The sequence below is a fragment of the Lissotriton vulgaris genome, unplaced genomic scaffold (genome assembly GCF_964263255.1).
Source record: "Lissotriton vulgaris unplaced genomic scaffold, aLisVul1.2 SCAFFOLD_2193, whole genome shotgun sequence".
In the NCBI taxonomy this organism is placed as follows: Eukaryota; Metazoa; Chordata; class Amphibia; order Caudata; family Salamandridae; genus Lissotriton; species Lissotriton vulgaris.
In genome coordinates this window covers 207,608-231,592 of record NW_028242153.1, presented here as the reverse complement: position 1 = coordinate 231,592, position 23,985 = coordinate 207,608, and the positions used below count along the sequence as shown (strand labels likewise).

At 46.0% G+C, this 23,985-nt stretch overlaps 1 protein-coding gene across 1 annotated transcript in view; it reads left to right on the top strand.

Moving 5' to 3' along the window:
- LOC147669038 (E3 ubiquitin-protein ligase TRIM39-like) overlaps positions 1 to 23,985 on the top strand; it is a 231,119-nt gene that overhangs the window by 86,238 nt on the left and 120,896 nt on the right. Inside the window, exons 2-3 of the mRNA XM_086948268.1 lie at positions 8,609 to 8,704; positions 9,782 to 10,012. Of these exons, the coding sequence (XP_086804394.1) occupies positions 8,609 to 8,704; positions 9,782 to 10,012 (327 nt within the window). The remainder of the gene's footprint in view (positions 1 to 8,608; positions 8,705 to 9,781; positions 10,013 to 23,985) is intronic.

Genomic DNA, 23,985 nt, shown 5'->3' with positions numbered 1-23,985 from the left:
GGCGTTTCAAATAAGAGTATATCTGGTATCGCCTAGCTGGTGTGTGCATGCCCCTAACATTCCAGGTACACATTCGGATTTCAGCCATAATCAATATACTTGAAGATTGTATTGCCACCCATCAGGATTTACCTCTCCGTTCCAGCTCCCCCCTCAGCCCCCCAGCCCCACCACCGTCCCCACTCCACGCCCAGTAGTAAGCACATCTTTCAATGATCCCTCTTGGTACAGAAAGGTAGGAAGGAAGGGGGACACAAAAAGCCAAAAAAAGGCAACAGTGTAATTAATACCAAAAGGTCGGTCGTACAACATGTCGCCGTCCAAACACTCTAATGAGCTAAAGCAAACTATACAGTACTAGGGGGTGGTAAGTGGCTGTTGCAACAACAGTCTGGGTGTCAGTGTAGTGGAAGAGCAACATGCCACCTCTCCCGGGCCAGTGAAGGGCCGCCGCGCCTATCTGGCGGACCCAGTAGTCCCTCCGCCCTTAGTGTTTTAGGTAAGGATCCCTATCGCAAGGAGTTGAGAAGGGCCTTCACAGAGTCCCTGTCCCTGGCAGATGTGTGGCCGCCGCTGGGGCGCCCCGCCAGTCAGGGCAGCCAGCAAAGCCGTGTATGTATGAAAAGGGGAATGTTACTCACTGCGTCCTGATTGTGTTCAGTTCTTCAGGGCAGGGAGCTCCCCGCAACAGTCATCCCTGGAGTTCGATCACCTCTGGACAAGTCAGTGTGGCAGCCATGTGGCCAAACCTGCCACGCTCCGTGTGAAGGAAAGCCCCTCCGTTCCCTCTCAGCCGAGAAGGTCCACTTTTTGTGGGGTGACGATAGGGAGATCCGCCGAGTGCTGGGAATCCGGTAGGCCGTAGATCGCTTTGTCACTCGGGAATGTGACCGGGCTGGTATTCGGAGCTGAAGATGGGGCCGGAGAGCTACTGATCTCTGTAACTTTGCGGAGTGCATCCTGTTGTTTCTGTCGGACTAGGTCCGTGGGTGGAGAGCGATGTGGCGTTCCCTGGTCGCTGGTGGGGGTAGGTGTTCTGTGCCCGTGGCGTCGTCGCGGTCCTCACGCACGCGAGAAAGTGGTGGTTCCATGCGCTCTCCTGGGCGCCTCAGCCATCCCTCCGTCAAGCCAGGCTTCCACTTCCTCCGGATTAGTGAAAAAGTGTGTTTTGTCTTGCGCCACAACCCTCAGTTTCGCAGGGAAGAGCAGCGAGTATTTGAGGTCCGCCTGTCTCAGTAGTCTTTTCACCGCTAGAAAGGAGTGACGTGCCTTTGTACCTGCACAGTGTAGTCTGGGAAGAACATCACCTTGGCATTGTCTATCCGAATGTTATCTAGTTTCCTGGCTTCCCGCAGTATTGTGTCAGTCTCTGTAGTTGATTACTCGAAATATGAGCAGTCTGGGGTTGGAGCCCGTGGGGAGGGGTCTCGTGGGTACCCTATGGGCGCGTTCCACCACAAAGTGAGGCGATAGTGTGTCCTCCGGTAACAGATCGCGCAGCCAGTCTTCCACCCGCCGGGTGGCATCAGCCCCTTCCCATTTCTCCGGGATGCCTACGAGGCGGATGTTGTTTCTCCGTGCCCGCCCTTCAGCATCCTCCGCTCGCTCTTCCAAAAACTCCACCCTGTTGAGCAGGTCCTGAACGTGCTTGTCCACTCGATCCACTGTGGGTTTCAGTTCTGCCACTGCCCCCTCCAGTGTGGTAGTGCGCTCCTGGAGTTTTTTGTGGTCAGCCCTGAGGTGCGTCAGGTTGATCGCCACACTATCGATTTTGGTTTCAAGAGAGGCACGGGTTTGTTGCATAGATTCCTCCAGTCGCTCCATGACTGCTAGCACGTGATCCAACTTGGACGTCACCATCTCTGCATCCATCTTGGACGTCGTCTTGGAGAACTTCCCTTTCGGTGTCGCGCCTCAGGTACCAGTCCGCGTCTTCACCCCTCCAGACATTAGCTAGATGTGGCAGTTGCACCCTGTCTGCCCGCAAGCAGGTCACCTCAAGCTCGTAGCGGGTCAGATAACTAGGACTCAGTTCAGGCACGCAAGAGCTTATGTGTACCCGTGCCAAGCGGTGGGTCCAGACACTAAGGGCTCAGCCGAATGTGCAAGCAAGCAGAGCAGGCCGCGAGAGCACCCTTCAAGTGCGTGTGTAATCGTGTCTGTGAGGTGGGTCGATCAACCCCTCTCGCAGCGTTCATATAGTAAATGGCCATGCAGCGTGGGGCTGTTGCAGTATCAGCTGTCGGTCACTCCAGCACAGTAGCCCCCAGAGCTGTAGCTGCGCAGTGGGATCTGGATAGGTGGGTTGCTTGTCCACAGAGGGGGTGATTCCAGGCCAACGCCAGTCGTTCCCACCAGCCAGTCGCCGAGTGCGTCCCTCTCTTGGGCAGGCGCGGTGTACCATGCGCTCCGTCTCGTCCCCCCAGCGGCTCAGGCGGGGGGGGAAGAGGGGGTACCTGATGTGCTGTCTCCGACGTGGTGCGGTCCAAGTAGCACACCCCAGCAACTGCCCTGTGGCTCAGAGGAGATCCGGATCGGTTCACCATTATACGTTTGATTACATCTTGAGTCTCGAGTGGTGTAAAACTCTCTAATAGAGGTGATGATTTGGTGACAATGGGCAGTTTGGTTTCAATGGGCATTGGCCTAACTGAGACCTCCGCTTCCTCTTTTTACTGATGGCTAAAGGAGGAGAAGACATCTTTGACCTTTTGCCATAAGAAGGCGCTAACGATTCACAGAGTGCTGGGCTACTGTGTGTGTTGGGTCTGGCAGGGTTTGTAAGTTTGATTATTGATTTAAAGAGTTCTTTTCAGGAGGATTTAGCCTCATTGATTTGCTCCGCAAAATATGCTTTATTGGTTTCCAAGAGTAATTTTTTATAGTTGGATAGACTCGTTTTATAAGCCTCTTTATTAATGGTATTGTACCCTTTTCTCCAGACCCAGTCCAGCCTCTTACACTCAGTTTTGTGCTTTTGTAAGTTTTCAGAAAACCAGGGGGCTGAAGTAAGGGCTCGCTTGGTGGGTATACAGTTTAACCGGGGCCAGTTTACTGCAAGCGGCCTCAATTCATCCGAGTATGCGGCCGTGGCCTTCTCCCCTTTGTCTGAAAGACTTGGGGCTGTTGCTTTCAAAAGATTCCCTAAGTCAAGGCTATTAACATTTTTCCAGTCCCATTTTGCAATCTTCTCCTTGGGCTCTGGTTTATGTGATAGTTTAAAAATAATGGCGGCATGATCTGTCTAAGGGAGAGGCAGTACCTGGATGAGGGAAAGGCTGGGATTATTGCAAATAATTCCATCTAAAGTGTGTCCTGCTACGTGGTTGGGGCCTTCTATCCGCTGCTCGAGGTCCCCTTCACTCATAATTTGCTTCAACCTCTAATTAACAGGGTCTGAGGGATCCTCGAGGTGAAAGTTAAAAACCCCCAATATTGTAAACGAATTGGCACACAACACCTCCTCCAGGAGTGTCGCAATGAAATCAAGAAACGCACCTCTGAGGCCCGGGGGGCGGTAGATGAGAATAACTTTAAATGTTTCCTGACGGGAAATACGTACGTTTAGTGATAGCGCTTCACAAGATAAGTTTGAAGCTCTAGTAAAAGTCGGCTCTGGGCTGTTGTGATAGATAACTGCCAGCCCTCTCCTCCTTTGTGGTCTATCAAGTGTGTGACAGAGGAAATCTGGGGGGGGGTTGCTTTGACAAAATCAGGTCCTGAGGAATTATCAGTCCAGGACTCGGTTATGAATGCCATTTTGATATCATGTTCCTCAATTAACAGTGCACATTCCATGCTGTGTTTAATCAGCGACCTGGCGTTAAGGAGTAGGCATTTAGTGTGAACAGGGCCCCTCAGCTTAGTTATATCTCCTGTAAGATTAAGCAAATGGTTAGAGGAAAGGGCCAAGATGTGGGGGAGGGCTGCAGGCATTTTGTGCATGAGGCTGGCTGATCTTCTGGATTGATACTCGGCAAAAACTTTGGGCAGCTCGCTCTACCTCCCACTGGATCTAACTTCACCAGGATGTCCCTGGGGTACGTCGGTAAATCTGACCTGAAAGAGCCAGGGGGACAGGCCCTGAACCCGGATTGGACAAAAAGAAGCGGACGGGCACAGACGGGCTTGCCTTAGGTGCGCCTTCGGAGCGCCAGCTGCGCACCGACTGCGCGCGTCCGCTGCGTGGTCACGTCAGCGTGCGTTTTTATGTGAGGCAGCTAAAAACAACTAGCCCGCTCACTTCTTATGGCTACTACGCTCCCTACCCCTGGTTCCTGTGAATGCAGCAGGGCTTTGTCAGGCGAGTTTCTATGTGGTGGAGTCACCCTTAAAAAAGCCAGGTTTTCAATCCTTTCCTAAATTTAAAAAGATTGGTTTATTTTTTTAAGGTTATAGGGAGGGAGTTCCAGAGCTCAGCAGTGATATGGGTAAAACTCATAATCCTATGTAGATTTTCAGAATGGAGGCAAAATCAGAACTTTGCTGAAGTCCAAACCCTGATATAATATAAGCACTAACATAACCTGAGAAGCAATTGTCAGTGCTTTTGAATAATGTGAATGTTGCCATAATTTGTCACTTCTCACCATGGTGCCGAAAAGAACAAATTGATTGTTTACAGGATAGGTCAGGGGTCTTCAAACTAGGAGAGTGAGCCCCCCTAGGGGGACCTTAACTGATCCCAGGGGGGCGACAGGCTCTGGTTAAAAGAAGCATCATTCTGATAGCAGTGCTTTGTTTTAAGCTTAAAACAAATCCTCAGCAGTAAGGGCCATTACTAACATCGTTTGTCATTTATGTTTGGCTGGGACTATTTGTCAAAAGGCAAAGGACTCCAAATATTCTTCAAACCTCCCCGCCCCCTTTTCGGATAATCACACTGTAATTACTTTTACATGTTAGTAAGGCCTAGCTAACCAGAAAAGTATGTTTGACAATCATGTATTTGATTGCATTTTTAAAAGGTTTACAAAACTATAAATATGTATAGACATTATGTAAACATTAAACATTTCAAATGTAATAGACTAATTGTTAAAAAAATTGACTCAATAGTTATTTTACAAAATTCCACCCCCCTGTGTAAGTATCCGGGTCTGGTGGCTCAGTGGACTAATGCGTCCATTGCAGGGGCCTGTGTTTGACCTCATGGTCCCAGGTTCAAATCCCGGTGGGTCCACTCAGCCTTTCATCCATCTGAGGGCGATAAAATGAGTACCATTGAGTTGTGTAACAATGAACATCTGTTATTCAGCGCCAAGAGACCTCTAGGCGAATGTGCGCTTTACAAATACACATGTTATGTTATCTCAACCTCTTGAAGGATAGTTGTACAATATCTTTAACAGTTCAGTTCAGAAAAACTTTCTTTCGGTCATTACGACCTTTAAAAGTGCAACAGTAAAAACACATACAGCAACATGATTAATCTCGGGTATTAAAATAGGGGGTTGGGGAGGGGGAAGCAGCACCAGTATCTTAATTTCAAGTACCAGATACAATACAGAAGCTATGATACAGATAGTCAAGCTATACAATACAAATCAGGGGATGCATGACAATAGATAAATAAATAATTTAAAAAACAAGCTAGTCTAGGGGGAAGTTAAGAATAATAGCACAGTATAAAAACTAGGACATAATTTAAAAAAGACAGTTAAAAACAGGTTCAAGTAAAATCATTGCCAAATAGTCTAGACCACATTAGATAATTTCAATAGGGCCCTTCTAGTGCACCACATGGAAAACAAAAATCTAGAAACTGAAAACACAATCTGTGTACTGAGATCAGATTTCAATATCCGAAATGCTTCCCGATGGTTTCTGGATCCAATGTTTCTGCAAATCTGTACCAGCCATCGTCTCCGGGTCTTGCGATAGCCAGGACAGGCGAAGAACACATGCTGCACTGATTCGTCCGAAAAACCACAGGCAGGGCACTGAACCTCATGGTCCTTACTCCACTTTGCCGTATAACAGCGGAGTGGAAGGATCCCGAACCTAAATTGTAGAAAAATCCTTCTTGCCTCCACCGGTGTAATCATGTCTAGTATTGGCTCGAAACGGGCAACATCCTTGACTTCCAAAAAAGCCATGGATAGTTTACCAGACCTGGGGCAAGAAAATAGTTGGGCCCTTCTGTGTTCTTCATACCGGGATTTGATATGTTTTCTTGTAGTTTGGGTGCAGGAACGTTCAGGGTCCGTCCAACAGTAGCCCAAGCCCAAGTTTGTCAGTACAGATTTTATATGTAAAAGCCAAGGCAGGTTAGATGCACCCCGAGCTGACATAACCTCTGCTAACTCCTCCCTGTATGCCGCTAATTCGGGGGTGGACCAGAGGCGCCGCCAATATAATATGAGTCTAAGGCTTGAAGTGTCTGTTATCGCCATTAGACCTGAGTCTAGTCGTTGCGGAATCAGCGGGGTACTCACAGGAAGTCTATACAGCTGTCTGAGAAGTTGGTTTTCTACCTGTAAAAGGGAATCTAGTTTACAATGACCCCATAATTCAACACCATAAAGTACTCCCCCGCGAGCTTGGGCATCATACATTTCTAAGGCTGGGCTAACAGCTTTCTTACTTGATTTGCTATAGACTTTTATTATGCCACCTGTTGATTGAGCTAATTTTAATGTGCTCTTGGCAATATGTGCCTCCCATTTCATATTTTCAGCAATGGTAAGACCTAGATAAATAAAAGATGAGACTCTCTCCAAGGGATTCCCATTTAGTTGTGGGTTAGAACGAGAATTTTTTGGACTATTGAACGCCATATATTTAGTTTTCTGTAAGTTGATGTCTAGACCTCTTTCCTTACAGAAGAGTTCAAATTTGTCCAAAACCCTCTGGATCCCCATGGGCGATTTTGAAACCAAACCAGGAGAGTGTCGTCAGCGAACATCATTGCTGAAATTTGACGGGACGCTAACTTGGGGGCATCTGGATCTTTTATCGTTGCTAGTTCATTAATTATCCCATTAATATAAAGGCTAAAGAAAGTCTGTGCTAAAACGCATCCCTGGCGTACACCACGGTTAACTGGTATTGGGGCTGTAAGTTGGCCATCCTTCCCAAATCTAATTTGGGAATAATTATCTGCATGTAATCTCCTAAAGAGATCGATGAGATATGCCGGGACTACCATTTCAAGAAGAACTGACCATAGCTTATCCCGTGGCACCAGGTCGAATGCCAACCTCAGGTCTACAAAGATCAAATATAAGCTCCCACCCTGGAGGTGGACAATCTTCCAGTATAGAAGCTGAAGCCTTAGTACCTGGTCCAGGGTTGATATCTTTTCTCGAACCCCGCCTGGAGGGGGGACAGGACCCTTTTTTCTTTCATCCAGGATTGTAGCCCGGCTAGTTTCTACGTGTCCAGCCTGTTTGGGACACTCTTCTTCATCACTGCCACCCTCTGTCACCACATGCCACCCTCTGGCTCACCCATGCCACCCTCTGTTTCATCACTGCCACCCTCTGGTTGTCCAGTGTACATTATTGTGGCAAAGCAAAGCACACCTTCCCTGCCTCAAGTGACCTGAATTAATTTGGGGCTGATTAATGTGTCACAGAATATTTTTTTAGCTGGCACCTGCTTCCTTAGTGCTTCCTGATTAGTGATCTTTTGCACTTGCTAAGTGCTTTCATTGTTGCAAAATTAGTTACAACACCTGCCCTGCCCCAACTGACAATAATGAATTCGGGGCTGATTAATGTGTCACTGGATTTGAACTTCCAGCCTGGCTCCTGCTTGTCTCCCTTAGCTGTAATTCAGGACCTTTGTGGCATATGTGTAACTATTCTGAGGGTCAGAGCAGGGTCACATAATAGTTGCAAGTAGGCAACTGAACTCTGGAGGGGCCCCTCAGGAAGCACTACAGGAAATGGCTACTAATGATAGGCTTGAACTTTTGAACCTGGTAAGTAGTTTCAGTTTTGCTAAGATCGTATTTCTGCAATTTAGCGCTTATTCGCGGGGCGCGAAGTTGAACTGGGAAGCCGCGAACTCACGCGAACAGTGCGAGCAAGCCATAAAATCCGCTGCTCGCGGATTTGCGGATTTTGCGGGAAATTCGTGAATCTCGCGGATTGCGAATTTACCGAAAATCCGCAAAATCCGCGAGCGGAACGGATTTTCCGCCCATACTTATTTTTCACTAACCAATCAACGCATTTGTTTTTCAATTCTTGGTGGGTTTCCAACAGGCCTTCTCTTACTGATGGAACCCCGGCAAGTACCACTACATATTGAGATGAGGCCGGTGGGAGGTTGATAGTTGGCGGTACGCAAGTTTTGTTTTTAGAGGGCAAGGGTAAACCATTTCCTTGGGTATTCTCCCTTGGTAGTTTCGCAACTTCCCTGCTGGACCTAAGCATAGGTTGACTAACGCTCACTGAACTTGCCTGTACCACAGAGGATACAGGGACGTTCGGCCTCCTATCCTGTTGTGTATTAACCTGGGTTGTAATAGGAGGTTGGTCTATAGCTATTGAGGCAGTGTCCCCATTAACCTGATGGCATGTACTAATACCTCTGTCAGAAGCAGCCTCATTAGTCAATATCTTTATCGCTTTTAAAATATAGACTTTCTTCTTTTTAGGAGAAGTTTCAGAACTATCTAGTCTGTTTGAAGAAAAAGCTTCAGGATATTCTTGAACTGCATCGCAAAGAAGAGATGAAAGTGACCCAACTAAAGGTAAGAGAACAGTAATTGATCATAGAGTGAGGACTCCAAACATTATCTCACTTTATCTATTTAAAGGGCGACCATAGCGTTCATCTGGGGGAATAGCCCTACATGTCCTAAGGGTATCCTGACTGTGCTTTGCAACTATCACCTGCATCTTCCTTAAAAATAAAGTCACTCTAGGCAACCAGGCTTTTGCCATAGTTATTGTCTGGATGTTTGTAAAGATTATTAACTCCAAGGCCTTGCTTTAACCATCTCCCTGGTTTATGTATAGCTACCTTCTTACAGGATATGACCACAGTGCAGGGTTGAGGATATTGTTTAAGGGCATATCTATGTATTAAGTAATCTTAAAGGGGTGTCTTAATGTAGTCTCCAGTTTCCCTCCTAATCTTTGGTGTATTTTCTGCGTTTATATTTTGACAGTGGTCAGTTAGAAGGCCTGCATTGCTCCAGCTTCTGCTGTAACCTCCCTTCATGACATCCAAGGCTTGTTGTTGATTCTGAGCAGAGCTGGAATCTCAAAAGTTGGCCCCAATGTACTGTGGTGTACATTCACCCATGGGCGCTAACGAAGGGAGGTGCACAATCCTAAAACCCAGATAACCTGAATGATTTTTTCATCTTTCACAAAAGGTTGTCATTCAGGACATATTTCCACATCCCTCCCGCAATTATTTAAATCGCCGGAAGCCTCTGGTGCAAATCCTTTCCAAACCTCTGGTGGACCTAAATATGAGGTAATATGGAAGACGTGAACTTCTTGTCCTTTCCATTAAAGGTGCTAAAAAGAAAGTGAAATATTAGCACTAGTTGCTAAATTGGTAGAGTTTAGAACACAGGCCTGCGTGCATTTGTATTGTGATTGTCTACGGCATACTCTCTACAAACAGACTCCCTGTTTTTTACCGTTAACTCCTACACATTTAATAGCTCACTGTTGTTGTTGATGGCCCTCAATCACATGTTAAATGATAAGAAAACCAATGTCATAATGGGCCTGCCTCAGAGTGGATTGATCCATTCATTGCATATTTCTGAGGTGATAGCTGTGTGAATGTGTGATTCATTTTGATGTTGCAGGACCAGTTCAAGCGCCAGAGAGAGCAAATCGCTAATGAGTTTGAGAAATTCCAGATTTTTTTGGAAAAAGAGAAATCTTGTCACCTCAGCAGCCTGGAGGAGGAAGAGATGAAGAGCCTGCAGAAAATCAAAGAGACTCTGACCAAATATGAAGAACAGCAATCTGCCCTCAGGAACCTGATTGCAGATATCGACTCAAAGTGTCAGCAGCAGGATGTGGAGTTACTGAAGGTAAGAAAAGGTTTTAAATCTAGAGAACAAGATTATCAGTATACCTTCAACCTTCCTTAGTGTCAAAACATATCAACCTTGTAAACTGGACCCCATGGGGCAGATGTATCATCATTGTAGGTTGCGAGTCCTTAATAGCGAATTTTACCGATTCGCTATTAAGGACTCGCAAAATGCAATGTATGTAGGTTTCGCAATAATTATTGCAATTCCTACATATTCCGTAATCGCAATTAAGGAATATCGTCCAATTCATTCCTATGGGCGTAAAGGCCTAAAGACCCATAGGAATGAATGGGAAGGCATTCGCGAGTACCCAATAGGTACTCGCAAATGCAATTTCAAGGGTGCCAAAAGGACACCCTGTTGCAACCCTGAAATATTCATGTGTGCCCATGTGGCGCACAAACATGCCCTAAGGGCATGTATGTGCGCCACATGGCACTTTGAAAAATGCAAAAAAGTGCATTTTTCTACGTAATCGCAAATTACCACCAACCTGAAGTTAGTGGTAATTTGTGCTTCCTTAAGGCCAAATCGCAAATTTCGGGTGCTTCCAAAATTGCATTTAAGGAATTGCAATTTGAGATTCCTTAAATGCATTTGCAAAATAGGGAATTGCAAATTTTGTTTCCCTATTTTGCGATGGCCTTTTGGGATGATGCATCCCATAAGACTTTTTCCCATTCGCAAACGGGCCAATTCTGAAATTGTCCCGTTTGTGAATGGGAAAAAGGCTTGATAATATGGGAAAAAGACTTGAAGAGGCTTGCGATTACTGGCCCAATGTGATTAATGTATGTGTCCACACTTCTCCGAATACATTGAATAATATGTTGGTTAGATATAAATCCAAGGAAAGGGAATCTAAATAAGAGCAATAACAGAAACTCTGGAGAGGGTTACTCTGCTGGCCACACAACTGGGCTCGGTCTTCAGTTGGGGAAGCTTTGCTATCTGAAGACAAGAAGAAGTCTTAAGTCAGTTTATCAGTATTGCTTCATCACCTGATCCCAATTATGTCACACGATATACCTCCGCTCTCTAAGGATTGATACAACTAAGTGTCTTACTACAGATAACTACCTTCAGTGTTCTAGGAACACTCTCTGTGGTTCAAATTATGTTCAAGTCAACTGGATCTTAATCTGCAACATAATAAATGTTCATAAGTATAATAGCAGTCACTTGACAATAGGGAATCAGTTTTCCACCCTATTATTATTAATTAAGCTTATATAGCGCGACGGCTACCCACACCGGGTTTCCTGGCCCTTGAAACCAGATAATGTGCAAACCAGGGTCTACTACCTAAAACAGCCAAGTCTTCAACTGTTTCCAAAAATCTGCAGTTGCAAGCAATAGACTACCACCGTTATGGGTCAGTTTAACTTTTGGATCAGAACATGGGGTGAGATCACTGGATCTTAGAGTGTGAGGCAGTTACCATTTAGATATTGAGGGCCCACTTCTGATCTGCTCGGTGCACAGAGCCTTAAATTGAATTCTTTTATCGACCCTAAGCCAGTGCAGATCCCGCAAAAGAGAGGAGGCTGATGCAGATTTAAGGAGCTAAACAACTTGCATCTTCCTTATGGAAGCTTTGTCAGTTCTTAAGTACAGGACATTACCATAATCCAGTCTAGAAAGGATGATGGCCTGGATGATTGTCCTTTGGGCTGGGTGGGAATGGAGAATCCATAGAATTTTCCAAATGCCATTTCAGCACAGAGAAGCAGGTGCAGCCACCTTCACCTCCTAGGGCTTCATAGGCCACTTTCCATCCAGAAGGAAACCCAGGTTCTTCACCTTTCGGACAGGGGCCGGAAGAACACCCAAGTTTCCCGGCCAGTGCTGAGGTCTCCATACAGACTGTTTTTTTCATAACACCAAAACCTCTGTTTTTTCACTATTACATTTCAGAGAGTTCTTGTTCATCCATGTGGCGAGGAGGTTCAGGCGGGTGTTTAGGGATTCAGCACTGCGATCCTGAGTGGACAACAAGGAAAAAATCTGTGTCTCTTCAACATAGGAAAACAGAGTCAGGCCGAAACTTTCAACCAAATCCACCAAAGGGCGGACATAAACATTAAATTGGGCCAACCTTAAAGCTGAGCCCTGGGGGCACTTGAAGTAATAGCCAGATAGGTAGAGGCACCATTGACAAAGAATACCTGAAAGGTTAGGTCACTCATAATTGATCCCATCCATGATAGGGCGGATTCTTGTAACCCCAGACTAGCTAGTCTTCTTAGCAGTGTTGCATGTGAGACCGTATTAAAACCAATGCTGCGATCTAATATAATCAGAGATGCTGTCTCGCCTTCATCCAGGAGCCATCTGAGATGTTTTGTGTCCCCTAGGAGGGGGGATTCTGCACTGTGACCTGCTCTAAACCCATACTGTGAGGGGTGTAGTAGGTGATGGGTCTATAGAAAAGTAGAGAATTGTATTTTGGCCTACTTTTCCATATTTCTAGCTGTAATGGGAAGTATGGACACTGGCCTGTAATTAGACTAGTTAAAGGGGTCCAAACTGTTTTTTTTTTCCTGGAGGGGCATTACCAAAGCATGTATCCAAGGCTGAGTTATGGATCCCCCCTGTAATGAAGAATTAAGAAGTCCCACCAAGACTTAGATTCTCAGTATCCAGGAGATTTAGCTTGGCTGGGGAAGGGGGTCCAAGGGAGAGTCGATTTTATAGATTGTGCCAGAGATCTTCATGATTGCAAGTCCATCCGATTCAAAGCATTGTCCTTCTTCGTGGTTGGATTATTTGACACAAGGATAGGAATAGTATCTGGGATAAAGGGTGTCTTCGCACTAGAGCGTGTTACATTGGAGCCGGACCCAGGGGCAGCAGGTTCATCGTCTATTAACGAAAGTTGAATATCCTGCAACTTTTTAGCAAAGAAGTGGGCTGCTTCTTCACTCTGATACTGGGAGAGGTATGGGGGAGGAGTCGCGTTATTAGGGTCAGACAGTTCTTGCACTACACTGAAAAGCGTTCTTGAGCAGTTTTGAACTGAGTTAATTTGATTCGAATATAAGGAGGTTTGGGAGGATCTTGTGTCCATGATAATTTGTCAGTGCCGGTTTATATTTAGATTTCATGTCCTCATCGTACACACTTCTCCAGGCTTGCTCTAGGCTTTTACATTTAGTTTTATCGGCAGGAAGTGCCTCAGTAAATCACTGAGCAAAACTAAAGGGGATGATGGATGGTGTGTTGAGTGTATGATGATGGATTAAACCCAGATCAGTTGACTGGGGGTGAGAGCTTGCATTGTTCAACACTTCGTCCATCATCCCCTTTGGTATTGCTCAGTAAATCACTGGGCAGGAAGTTGAGTCCTGGCTCGATAAATTAGTTTAGAAAGCAGAAAAATATCTAATGAGAATTTTAGGCTAGTCCGTCTCAATGACTTAAGCTAGGATAAACATTGTGTTCCTCAATTGATGGTTGAGAGCTGAGATATTTAGCCTTGACCAAACCTTTATCTTCAGCTGTGATCAGTTCTTTTCTCTCCAAGGTGCTGAATGAATTCTAAGCGAGAAAGGAACCACATGGTCTGTCCACAATAATGGCATGGTCTGAGTCGCAGTCAGGGTTTCTAAATTTGGAAAAATTTAGCTAAATTTAAAAGAAATTGTCCAAGAGGTGACCTGCTTTGAGGTTTGGAGTGGAATTAATACGATTGGGGTTCAGGACACTGAGATTCTCAGAGTTTGACCAATACTGCAAGAGTTATCCCAAATGAATATTCAAATCTGCCCCACAAATACATTTAGCAGCTTGAATAGTGAGAGGAACCAATTCATTAAGCAGCATCGTACGCCAATTGCTAGCATATCCTGGAGCCTGGTAGATGAGGGCTCTGGAAATAGTAAATTTGGAAGTGAGAGCTAGTGAGAAGGAAGTGAGCTTTGTAAGCCGGTATTAGTAGTTCGTGAATTTTGCATGAAACTATGTTCTTAAACAGAATGGCAAACCCCTTCCTGATTTGTTAGACCTATTCCTCCTCACCATAGTGTTATCTTGAGGTAGGGCAATCACATCAGACTAGAGACTTCGTGGAACTTAGCATGCTGTCCGGAGTATAGTCTGCCACAAAGTCAAAACAATGTTGTTGGTGACTTGATAAAGATTGTGAGTTCTGCTTTTTGAGCCTTAAGGTTCAATTAGACCCCAGGTAGGTAGAAGAGGCTGCACAAATCCCTGGCCCAACTGCCGAGGTAACAATGTCTGTGGTGGGGTGCCCTTTCTTATTTTGTGGAAGTAAGGAAACCCTATATTGAGAACACATCTGACGATTCTTAGCCGTATCAAGGAAGGTTATACAGGCTGCTGAACAAATGGGCTGAAGTGCTCTTAACTCTTTGGAAGAGAAGGTGGAGGGGGAGGAGTTGGCCTAACGGTTAGGGCGGTCAACCTTGAATCTGGGGAACTGGTTATGAGTCTTGGCAATGATGCTGGCCAAATCACTTAATCTCCTCGTGCCTAACGAAAAATGTATGTGTCCTCGTGTAATGCAACTGGTGCTATGTAAATCGCTCTCATACCCTATTTGGGTCAAGTTTGCGCTATATAACACTATAAAAAAAAAAGGTCCTCAGAAAGAGTAGAGCCCCTGGCACCCTATATCAATACCTTACTATCATGTGTGCATCAAAAGTAATGTTATCAAAGTATGTGAAGAGTTGAGGTAACGGGTGCAATATGAATGCAAGCCATTCTTCCCCCTTCTATCCCTCCGCTATCCTTCTCATTCCAAATAACTGACTAATATCCACCACTCAAATTACTTTCATATTTCACCATACTAATTCAGCACTAACCCTTTATGGGTTTCCAGAATAGCATTCTTCAAGATTCTGATATCTTTCCGAATCCAAATAACTAACAAACCTATAACTGACTAACCTATTCACCACTTAGGAAGCACTATATGAATGCAATTACAATACAATACAATTGTGGGAGGGCAGGCTTGATAAACAGGCGAGGAGGCTGTAGAATGGGTTTAAAAGAAGGTTTATTAAGGATTGGTAAAGAAGTTGAAGGTTGTTGAGTTATAGGTTTTTGAGATTGTACGGCGTCATCCGAGTCTGACGAGGATGTAGATGTTCGATCTTCGTTGTGTCCGTGATCGTGATGTTCTCCCCGGAGGCTCATAGGAAAGAAGAAATGAAAAGGAGCCGTTAGAATCAAGTAGGTTTTAGGTCCGAAAGCTTATAACATCCTAACGTTGCTACTTAAGCGTTTTTAACGAAAAGTCCTGCACACAGTAAGGACTAAAACAAAACACAATAGGGTTTTATCACCCTCAAAACCAATATTCTCCTATTATTTAGTTCTAAGATTCGTTTGTCAGGATGGGTTTGCAATAACGTAGGCTCAGCCTAAGGCAGTGTTAACTTCACAAAGAACGCCTAAATTACCACTTTGTTGAACGCTACCTCTACCCATGCGTTACCACCCTCTCCCCTCTGTTCCCAGTTTACAATCACTAACCTGGCTCCGCCGTAACTCTCCTGAGTCACGGCCGCTCTCCAGCCACCTCCGGACACCACCAATCTTCGGACCACGTTTCTTCTTCGTCCTCGTTGGCTCCGGTTGTCCAATTCTCTCTTCGGTCGGGTTCCGCGTCTTTTTCCTGCTTTACACCGGGTCCCGCGTTTTCCTGCTTGAATTCGGGTCCCGCGTCTTCCTGCTTGAATTCGGGTCCCGCGTTTTCCTGCTTGAATTCGGGTCCCGCGTCTTCCTGCTTGAATTCGGGTCCCGCGTCTTCCTGCTTGAATTCGGGTCCCGCGTCTTCCTGCTTGAATTCGGGTCCCGCGTCTTCCATCCACGTTGTCCTGGTTCCACCTCCTTCTCTCTCGTAACGGTTATTCCATTCCCCTCTTATTGGTCCTGAGGAACTGTTTCCGGTCTTCGGGGGAGGGATTTCCGGGTCGTATCCCCGGTCGTAGCCCTGCGAAGATAGACGAGAGGAGCCTGGATGTCGTAGTCGGTAAGGTCGGGTAGGCAAACTCTCACATCCCCTTTCCCTTGCTGTCTTTCTTCTAAGGGGAAGCCTTTCTTGTGGGTATCTGGACAAATAGTCCGCATTTCCTTGTTCTTGACCTTTCCTATGTCGTGTCTGAAATCGGTAAGGTTGTAAAGAGAGAAACCACCTCAGCACTCTCTCGTTGTGTCCTTTGTTTCGTGCTAGCCACTCTAAGGGAGCATGGTCTGTGAACAAAGTAAACTCTCTTCCCTCTAAATAATACCTTAATGTCTTGATAGCCCATTTGATGGCAAGGGCTTCTTTTTCTATCGTGGCATAGTTTTTTTCTCGAGGAAACAGCTTGCGGCTAATATACAAAATTGGTTTCTCTCCTTGTGGTGTTTCTTGCGATAGTACAGCCCCTAGGCCTTGATCTGAACCATCCGTTTGTAAAATAAATGGTCGTGAATAGTCCGGACTAATCAGGACAGTGTCCAACGTTAAAGTTTGTTTTAGGGCTTCGAAGGACTGTTGAACAGATTTGGGGGACTTTGTAGTATTTGCTCGGTGTTGCACTGTTTTTGCAACAAATCAGTCAATGGAGCTGCTATCTGTGAAAATCGTGGGATGAACCTTCTATAGTATCCCAGTAACCCCAAGAAGGCCCGTAGATCCTTCTTTGTCTTGGGAAAAGGGATATGGGAAATGGCTGACAATTTTGAAGGTTGTGGTCGTATAACCCCTTCTCCCAACAAATAGCCCAAATACTTAACGGTTTGAGCTGCCAAATGACTTTTGGCAGGGTTAATCTTCAGTCCTTGTGAACCCAGTGTGTGTACTACTGCAGCCAGATGTTCTAAATGCTGGTCCCACGTATCACTATATATAATGATATCATCGATATAGGCTCCTGCGAATCTTTCATAGGGCCTTAGTATTGTATTCATGGCCCGCTGGAAAGTGGCAGGAGCTCCGTGTAACCCAAAAGGTAACATCCGAAATTGATACAACCCATCCGGTGTGGAAAAGGCTGTTTTTTCCCTGTCTTCTTTTTTCAATGGAATTTGCCAATATCCTTTGCATAAGTCCAAGGTACTAATGTATTTGGCTTTACCTATTCTTTCAACCATTTCATCCACTCTAGGGAGCGGGTAGGTATCGAATTCCGAAATTTTATTCACCTCTCTAAAGTCTATGCAAAATCGGATAGATCCATCAGGCTTTGGCACAAGTACTATGGGAGAATTCCACTCACTGTTGGATGTTTCTATAATACCCATCTGTAACATTTTTTGTACCTCTTCTCTTATTGTCTGTCTCCTGGCTTCGGGTATTCGATAGGGTCTTAATCTAACTTTTTTTCCCGGGGTGGTTCTTATAGCATGTTCCGTTAGATTAGTCACACCCGGTGTACTGGAAAAGACGGACTCCTGCGACCGTAATTTTTCCACTAGCTCCCTGGTTAAAGACCCTGGCAAGTCTGGATCGATGCACTGTTTGAACAGAGGTTCTTGAAGCTCAACAGAGTGAACTGCTGCCGGTGCTGGTCCCTCCCATTTCTTAAGCAAGTTCACATGGTATATTTGAGAGATTTTTTTGTTACTGTCTACCTCAATTCGATAAGTTACGGGTGTAACTTGTTGTAATATAGGAAAGGGACCCTGCCATTGTCCTAATAACTTCTGATCCGAGGAGGACATCATAAGTAGTACCAGGTCTCCCACCTGAAAAGTTCTGAGTTTGGCTTTCTTGTCATATTGTGTCTTTTGTTGGTTTTGTGCCTCCTCTAAGTTGTTACGGACAATTTCTCGCATTTGGCTTAAATGCGTTTTTAGATTCGTGACATATTCGGGTAGAGGCTTGCTATTATCATGTTCAGCTTCCCAGTGTTCTCGAGCCATATCCAAGAAAGTACGAGGTTTATGGCCATAGAGTAATTCAAAGGGAGAATACCCAGTACTCTTTTGTTCCTTGCACCGGATAGTGAAAAGAGCCAAAGGTAAGATGTCTTCCCATTTCCTACTTTCTAGATCTAACAGTTTTTTCAGTGTGGTTTTGATCGTAGCATTATATCTTTCTACCAGACCATCGGTCTGTGGATGGTAGGCCGATGTTCGGATCTGATGGATCCCCAATTCTTTGCACACGTCTCATTAGTTTGGAAACGAAAGGAGTTCCCTGATCCGTTAGGATCTCTTTGGGAAATTCTACCCGGGAAAACACCCCAATCATGGCTTTAGCTACATTGGTCGTGTCAGGACGACGGAGAGGTAAGGCTTCAGGGAATCTTGTGGCATAGTCCACAATCACCAGGACATATCTATAACCACTTCGCGAGGGTAAGAGAGGCCCGATTATATCCATGCCCACTCGACTGAAGGGATCATTGATAATAGGTAATGGAGACAATGGTGCTCGGGGGGATGGTATCGACTATGTCGCTGACAAATGGGACATTCCTTGCAATATTTCTTTACATGCTGATAAATACCTGGCCAATAAAAATTGTCAAGTATTGTCTTTTCCGTCTTATCTGCCCCAAAATGCCCACCCAATAAGTGACTATGGGCTAAATATAACACCTTTTCCCGAAATGGTTCTGGTACTAACAACTGCACTTTTTGATCAGGACTCTTTCTATACAATAATCCCTTATTAATAAAAAAATAAGGACCTACATGTTGTGGATCTTCTTCATCGCGGGCGTTCTTCCAAGCCTCTTGTAGCACCGGGTCTTCCCGCTGAGCAGCATGAAAATTACGATCGGTTTCCCATGGATTTTCCACAGGAATGGTTGGCATTACCACAGGTGGCTTTCCTTTTTCTGCCCTCCTTTGATTCCTACTTTTCCGTGTTTTGGAGGGAGGCCAAACCTTTTCGACGTCTGTGGCGAAAGGAGCTGTCGCCAGCCACTCTCTGGTTTCTTCCGTGCCTGTCTCATGTAATAACTGGGGTAATTTCTCATAATCATTGCCAAGAATAGCCTGTTCGGGAAGTCGCGGTATCAAACCCACCGTCAATGATGTTCCCTGGTCTTGGGGATGTTGAATTAAGACCTTGGCAGTCGGATAGGGTTTAACATCGCCGTGTACACACTTAATGGCTACCATCCCGTCAATGGGTCCTATGCGGTCTCCCAAATCTTGGGGTCGGACCACGCTATGTAAGCAGCCTGTGTCGGCTAATGCGGTCATGATCTGTCCGTTTACTGAAACCGTACATTTGTATGGAGGTAGTTTCTTTGCGGGGGGGAGAACAATAATAGTTGCGTGCCAACCCAATTTCCATGGGTTCTTCTCTTTGGGAGCAAAACCGGGCTATGTGGCCAAACCCTCCACATTGAAAACATTGAGGCCCAGTCTGAGGAGGTCTGTTAAGTGGAATACTGGGTATAGGCACTGTGGGCGTACCTGGCACCAAGGTCAGAGGTTCAGGCTTCTTGGGTAAAAGGGGTCTGTTCGGCCTATGAAGGGAATGACCTACGGGTTTTCCTACGTCCTCTTTCCCTTTTTGAAAGTCCTGGGCTCTGCTATATGCACTGGCTATTTCAACCGCTGTTTCCAGAGTGAGGTTTGCCTGTTGCCGTACCCATCGTTGAATGGGTGGATGCAGAGATGTTAAATATTGTTCTAAATATATTTTCGCCATAATCCCTTCCTTAGTTGTAGTAGTTGGTTTCAACCAACGATCGGCCATGTCTTTTACCCTAAAATAGAGTGCACGTGGAGTTTCTTGTGGTCCCTCTTTCGTTTGCCGTAACTTGATTCGATATGTTTCATCATCTATTCCGAGTCTTTCCAAAATACATTTTTTTATGTCGGCGTAGGGAACCGTTCCCTGAAGAGTCGCAGCTTGGTAAGCCGCCTGCAAGTCACCTGATAGCAGCGGTCCCAAATATTGTCCCCATTTGTCCGGCGGCCATGATGCCGCGTTGGCCATGCGTTCGAAGTTACTGAAGAAAAAGTCTGGGTCCTCCCCTGCAACATACCGTTGCAACACTACCGAGGGTAATGTTGTTGGCCCTCTTTGTTGACTTAGTGCTGCGGTTAATTTGTCTACAACGGTTCCCTGTGTTTGTTCCTGGTCGGTGAGTACTTTTTGTAGTTTCCCTCGGTCTTCCTCTACGACCGTTAGGAACCGCTCCATTACTTTTCCCAAATGTTCTTGGTTTTCAGCCATTTTGGCTAGGGCGGCCTCCATTACGCCTTCAAATCCCACTTCTGACACCACTTGTGGGAGGGCAGGCTTGATAAACAGGCGAGGAGGCTGTAGAATGGGTTTAAAAGAAGGTTTATTAAGGATTGGTAAAGAAGTTGAAGGTTGTTGAGTTATAGGTTTTTGAGATTGTACGGCGTCATCCGAGTCTGACGAGGATGTAGATGTTCGATCTTCGTTGTGTCCGTGATCGTGATGTTCTCCCCGGAGGCTCATAGGAAAGAAGAAATGAAAAGGAGCCGTTAGAATCAAGTAGGTTTTAGGTCCGAAAGCTTATAACATCCTAACGTTGCTACTTAAGCGTTTTTAACGAAAAGTCCTGCACACAGTAAGGACTAAAACAAAACACAATAGGGTTTTATCACCCTCAAAACCAATATTCTCCTATTATTTAGTTCTAAGATTCGTTTGTCAGGATGGGTTTGCAATAACGTAGGCTCAGCCTAAGGCAGTGTTAACTTCACAAAGAACGCCTAAATTACCACTTTGTTGAACGCTACCTCTACCCATGCGTTACCACCCTCTCCCCTCTGTTCCCAGTTTACAATCACTAACCTGGCTCCGCCGTAACTCTCCTGAGTCACGGCCGCTCTCCAGCCACCTCCGGACACCACCAATCTTCGGACCACGTTTCTTCTTCGTCCTCGTTGGCTCCGGTTGTCCAATTCTCTCTTCGGTCGGGTTCCGCGTCTTTTTCCTGCTTTACACCGGGTCCCGCGTTTTCCTGCTTGAATTCGGGTCCCGCGTTTTCCTGCTTGAATTCGGGTCCCGCGTCTTCCTGCTTGAATTCGGGTCCCGCGTTTTCCTGCTTGAATTCGGGTCCCGCGTCTTCCTGCTTGAATTCGGGTCCCGCGTCTTCCTGCTTGAATTCGGGTCCCGCGTCTTCCTGCTTGAATTCGGGTCCCGCGTCTTCCATCCACGTTGTCCTGGTTCCACCTCCTTCTCTCTTGTAACGGTTATTCCATTCCCCTCTTATTGGTCCTGAGGAACTGTTTCCGGTCTTCGGGGGATGGATTTCCGGGTCGTATCCCCGGTCGTAGCCCTGCGAAGATAGACGAGAGGAGCCTGGATGTCGTAGTCGGTAAGGTCGGGTAGGCAAACTCTCACAACAATACAATATTTGCTCTTCATATAGAAATAACAAATGCACAATATGTGAGTTCATAATGCTAAATGGATGACTCCTGAAATATTATTTATATATATATATATATATATGAAAATCAAATCATTATAACCCAAATATGTGATTCTAAGAAAATTACTTAATCTCCCTGTGCCTAAACAAAAATGAATGTGTCTTTGTGCAATGTAACTGGTGCTCTTGTAAGTCTCTCCAATGCCTTCCGGTCGAGTTTGTGCTATCTAAAACTGAAAAGAAAAAAAAAGACAGTTGTGAAGTATTTTATCCAAGCTCTTTAGTGTTTTGTTGACTTCTGAGGATAACAACAGTGTCTGAAGTTTCTATACTTTGGCAACAAGGTCCGACTGCAGCAGTTATTTATCTTGACTACTGGCAAGGACACCGAGGACTATGAGGCACTCATACACTGTGCCTTCAAATGAACGATCAGTGCTTGCAAATATTGCGAGAGCCATGCAGGTTCCCTGTGGCTTCATGAGACGTGTATTACCTTTATTGAACTAATGCGCTTATTGTAAGTGCATACAGCAAAGATGTGAAGCCCCTCTGCAGGAGGTGCTAACTCTCCATGCACCTAGCCAGCCTTTCCTGCTTCTGAATGCGTATGCAAGGAGGGTACCACATGTGCCCTTCAAAGCAATCTAGTGGCACTGGCAAGCACCACCACCCTGTTCTAATACACTGGGTCCTGTCTGGGAGGTGGTCACACCTCCCTGTGACAGGAAACCTATTGTCCTGCCTCCCCCTGCTCGAACTTGGCTCAGCAGGGGAGGGCAGAATTGTGTATCTGGCAGGCAGCAGCCATAGTTTGTTGGGTCTGGAAGAAAGGCACTAGGAGCACTGAGAGCCCCTCGGAGGGGCCCCACAGTGGATGAAATCATGCCCCCAAAACCGTTTATGATGTTGGGTTATGATTCTAACATGTTTGACATCAAACACAACAGGGTTCATTACAGCCAGTTTCAATCAGGGGTTTGTAAAGCGCTGCTACTCACCTCTGAGGGTCTCAAGGCACTACGGGGGATGGGAGAGGGCTCTGGAGGGTGCTGGGTCATCTGAAAAGTAACCCTGGGTGTAGTTTGCGGAGTAGCGATACGCGTAGCTATGCGAAGTGCATTTCGCGCTACGCGTACCACTACGCGAACTGCGTTGTAGCATGTTCGACGATGGTTGCACAGTGCCAGATGCTTGTCCGCACTGTGCAATCATTGAAAACGGCATCTCGCTCAGTGCAAGCTGTCATGTTCTGCCGCTCGAGTAGATTTTTACTTGAGCGGCAGCTTTCTCAACACGAACTGGTAGTTTCCCATCGCTAGTTGTCGCGAGCATACGCGACCACTCGCAATGAGAAACCTGACCTCCCCTCATTGAGAATCTCGCCAGGAGGTTTATTTTCCACGCTCGCAATCGGCAACGTGATGTTGCTGATCGTGAACGAGGAGAAAGTCTCGCCGGGATGTCATTTTCCTTGTTTTCTGTCGCCAACTTGACGTTGAGGACCGCGAACAAGCAAAAAAATGACCGCAGCACTACGCTACGCGTGTTAACACTGTGCTACGTGCAATTCACGTAGTGCGAAGTAGCGCAAACTTCGCAAACTACATGTGCGTAGTATAGTTGTCCGCACAGGCCTACTGAAAAGCCAGGTCTTGAAGTCCTTCCTGCACTGGAGCAGTGTGTGGCTTGCCCGGAGGTGCAGTGGGAGATTGTTCCAGGTCTTGGCTGCTAGGTAGGAGAAATATTTTCCACCCCTTCTGGTCTTGTAGATGTGTGGGTTTGTAGCCAGATAGAGGTCGGCTGATCGGAGGTTTCTCTTGGGTGCGTGGAAGGAGAGGCAGTTGTTTAGGTATGCTGTTGTGATTTTGTGGAGGCCTTTATATGCATTGTAAGGAGCTTCTTTTTTCGCTGGGGAGCCAGTGGAGATTGCGCATGTTTTGGGTGATGCAGTTGTAACGGAGGATGTCCAGGATCAATCTGACTGTGGCGTTCTTGACTGTCTGGAGGTTGCTTGGGAGTTTTCAGTTGATTCCGGCATTGTGGGCGTTGCCGTAGTCCAGTCTGCTAGTGATGAGGGTGTGCGTGACCATTTTTCTGGATTCTGAGGGGATGCATCTGAACGTATTTTGGAGTATGCTTAGGGTTTTGAAGCAGGCCAAGGATACGGCGTTGATCTGGCGGGTCTTGGTGAGTGATGAGTCCAGTTTGATGCTGAGGTTTCTTGCATGGTCGGTCGGTTGGTTGGGTGGGGGGGGGTTCCGAGGGCAGGGGTCCACCAGTTGTCGTCCCATGCTGAGGGGGTGGAGCCAAGGAAGAGGACTTCTGTTTTCTCTGAGTTGAGTTTCTGGAAGCTCTTCTTTATCCAGGTGGCGACACCTTTCGTTCCTTCATAATGACACATGGCCACTCTATATGTCGTAATTGGTGATGTACTTAAAATCCGAGAGAATAGACTCTGTGGATTGTAGGGGTGTCTTGCTCATGCAGGGGCACCCTCAAACCTACAACAGAGCACCCTACCTTCAGGATTAAAAGGCCTGCCTTAGGGTTGACTTATAGGTTTTAAGTCCAGTGACCTCAGATATAAGTAAACTTATATCTATACTAGCACCAACTTCCACAGGCTGC